This window comes from Sinocyclocheilus anshuiensis, unplaced genomic scaffold, assembly GCF_001515605.1.
Source record: "Sinocyclocheilus anshuiensis isolate Anshui unplaced genomic scaffold, SAMN03320099.WGS_v1.1 scaffold409, whole genome shotgun sequence".
Taxonomy (NCBI): Eukaryota; Metazoa; Chordata; class Actinopteri; order Cypriniformes; family Cyprinidae; genus Sinocyclocheilus; species Sinocyclocheilus anshuiensis.
This window is the reverse complement of record NW_015540855.1, coordinates 123124-126443: the sequence shown is the minus strand read 5'-3', so window position 1 is coordinate 126443 and position 3320 is coordinate 123124. Positions and strand designations below refer to the sequence as shown.

Below are 3320 nucleotides of genomic sequence, written 5' to 3'. Positions count from 1 at the left end.
GGAATGGATTTAAAGTTGGCATGAAGTTAGAGGGATTGGACCCCAGTCACCCTGCTTTCTTCTGCGTTTTGACTGTTGCAGAGGTAACCAGAGTCAAAAGTTCCTGTGATTTTATTTGATATGTGATTTTTAAAGAAAATATATAGATAGCTGTGCTTATTGTAAAATGTGTATTTGGACATATTTGCCTTCTGTTCCAGGTGCAAGGCTACAGGATTCGGCTTCACTTTGATGGCTACCCTGAGTGCTATGACTTCTGGGTAAATGCTGACTCATGGGATGTGAAGCCGCCAGGCTGGTGTGAGAAAACGGGTCTCAAGCTATTGCTGCCAAAAGGTGCTTAATGCTGGTTGTCTGTTGTCAAGGATGCAACATGCAAAGCAGCTCTTGTGCAGAGCTCTATGTTTGTTCTCTGTAACATATTAGATGTGTTTTATAGTGTTTTATATTCGGAATGGTGTGATTACAAAATGGTCTACTAGTTTTTATTCTGAAATTGAACATAGATGTAATAGTATTGTAATTGACACGATCATTGATTATAAATAATAAATACCACAAAATATAATTAAATAAATTAATCGAAATATAATAAAAATGTAATTTACTAACTGTAAAATATATAATGAAATTATAATTTATTTTATTTGTTTAAAAAATGGTTACGTTAGCATATTTTTCATGTTGTTTTATAACATTTGGAATGGACAAAACTGCAGGGTTTTTAGACACTCTTAGGGGCTATTCACACAGATCATGTATTTGCTTTGAAACATGCGTGATGCGGGCAGTGGAACGGGGGAAAAAACGCAGGGTCTTGAGATGTGCTGTATTTTTGGAATGCCTTGTTATGCTCAAGATGCTACAAAAGTAGCGAGATGCGAGCTCAACAGTCAAACGTGTGTTTACAAGGAAAACAATTGAAAAGTAGCACAGTGGAATGGAAAAATGTTGCATATGCCATTGCACATGCTGCTAGAATATTCAGTTTATTTAAAAAAACTGTAAAATGGGTTGCATATGCTGTTTTTGTAATATTTGTGTGTTTGCTTACAGGCTGCAAAGATGGAGAGTTTAACTGGAACACATATGTAAAGAACTGTAGGGGTCAACTGGCCCCCAAACATCTCTTCAAGAGTCTTAATACAGTATGTCATTTTATATGCACACAATTATAAAGTATTTCTCGTAGATTCTCAGTGTTAGTTTCTGTTCTGAAGATCATGCTGTCTTTTACAACCATGTGTTGTCTGCCATATTTAGTCGGTCACACCGTCAGGATTCCGTGCCGGGATGAAGCTGGAAGCCGTTGACAGGAAGAACCCATCACTCATCTGTGTTGCAACCATTGCTGCTGCTGTCGACAACCGGCTCCTCATTCACTTTGACAACTGGGATGATTCGTATGATTATTGGTAAAGATAGTGACTGAGCAGAATTCTCGGAATTGCTCATGATTGTGTAGTAAATTAAGGTAGTAAATGAATTGTGTTTGTTCTCAGGTGTGATGCCAGCAGTCCATACATTCATCCGGTAGGGTACTGTGAGGAGGCCGAGTTAATGCTCACTACACCTGCAGGTGAAACTCTTTTCATGTAATATTCACCCCTGCATCATTTACATTTCTTTCACAAATGATTATGGAATTCTATTTTATATTGTGTGAGAAACAGTAATACTATAAACACAAAAAGTTATTTCCAAAATTAAATGATTAGCAGCTTTTGTTTGACATTGTTCTAAAGTTAAAATAAATAATTGAAATACTATCTAATGAAAATATTTACAATTTATGATGTACCTAACATTTTGTATTCAGTTAAAATTGATTAGTATAACATTTTTTAGTATAACATGACAAGTGGTTTTAAGATTATTTAACGTCTGTTTATTTTTGTGTCTTAGATTATAAGCCTCCCAAGGTTTTTACTTGGGAGAAGTACCTTGAGGAAACTGGAGCCCAGGCTGCACCAGCAAGAGCCTTTAAACAGGTGAGGCTTGATTCACCCCACTGAACCATGAGAGGTGCTGGTTTTTAATTATTTATGTTTTTATTTGAATTGTAAATGACCTTTGATCTTTGGCCATCCAGAGACCACCACATGGCTTCCAAGTTGGGATGAAGCTGGAGGCAGTGGATAAACGTAATGCCATGCTTATTCGTGTAGCCACCATCTCTGATGTAGAAGACCACAGAATCAAGGTTTGATTCAATTGGTTACGTCGCAATGTTGGAAATATTTCTGTTTAAAACCATGAAGGCAAGCCAGTGGATATCACACAAGCAACGTGCAAACTTTTCAGTCAATTCATTATGCAGAAAGTGAAAGTAAAAATGGAATGATGGAGCTTTCGACATATGACGCCGCATATTCTCTTAGAGACGACGAGAGACGAATCTACTTAAACAAATGCTGATAACGGTATATTATAGCTAACTGTTTTCATTTATTCCTTTAATATTTCTCTTGTGGCCTGTACATAGTGAAAAAAAAAATGAGAAGAAACGCATTTCATGTTAAACAGCTTGTTTTTGAAAGTCGGTGCTTGAAATAAAAGCTTTTTATTTCATAAATTTTTATTGATGACTGCAGTGTAAATATTTTAATTATAGGACTATAATTCATTGTACGATAGACCTGTTTTAAAAGACCTTTTTAAAACCTTTTAATTGAGGAGTAAATAGCCTAATCTTGTCCTCGCAGCGCGTCAGTTATGTGGTAATTATTGTGGGGCAAATTAATAGTAATTTTAATTTAATAATAAAAGTAACTTAATAATAATAGGGCTAATAAAAATAAGAATGTAACCGGCATTAATTGGAAATGCCAAATCCTCTTAATATTGGCAATAATTTATGTTTTTAATAGGGGTGCTCCGATTGATCGGCTACCGATCACTATCGGTCGATAATCACGTTGGGATGATTGATCGGCGGTTTCTAAAAGGCCGAAAATCTAAAAAAAACGATCTCAAGCTGATGACGCTGCTGTGAGATGTTTGGCACGACATGCAGCGTCACAGTCTCAGTCTCTTGTCAGGCGCGGGTAAAATAATTATAATGCTGAAGGAGAGGTACTCACCTTCATATTTTTTCATTAAATAACTTATAAAGTAATTTGAAAACCTTGTGTGAGACGTAATTTCACAAACAGCGTGAGTGAATCAGCGCACGCACGTGCGCGCTCTCTCTTTCTCTCTCCAAAATACGCAAATGGCTTAAAATCACCACACATCGCGTCCGTCTATAAGCGAGCTGCACAGTTGACACAGGAATTGTCACTTGCACAATCGAGGCAGTGTCACATCGTCACTAAAGT

The 3320-nt window shown here is 36.7% G+C and overlaps 1 protein-coding gene across 4 annotated transcripts in view; it reads left to right on the top strand.

Annotated features, from left to right (window-relative positions):
• Positions 1 to 3320, top strand: part of LOC107687798 (lethal(3)malignant brain tumor-like protein 4) — a 15974-nt gene that overhangs the window by 6993 nt on the left and 5661 nt on the right. For 3 of the 4 annotated variants that reach the window (XM_016485261.1, XM_016485258.1, XM_016485260.1), the window contains exons 9-15: positions 33 to 83; positions 201 to 336; positions 1057 to 1148; positions 1264 to 1415; positions 1503 to 1579; positions 1906 to 1991; positions 2093 to 2203. The exons of the other annotated variant lie outside the window; for it this stretch is intronic. In XM_016485261.1, the coding sequence (XP_016340747.1) occupies positions 33 to 83; positions 201 to 336; positions 1057 to 1148; positions 1264 to 1415; positions 1503 to 1579; positions 1906 to 1991; positions 2093 to 2203 (705 nt within the window). The remainder of the gene's footprint in view (positions 1 to 32; positions 84 to 200; positions 337 to 1056; positions 1149 to 1263; positions 1416 to 1502; positions 1580 to 1905; positions 1992 to 2092; positions 2204 to 3320) is intronic. 4 annotated transcript variants of the gene reach the window in all.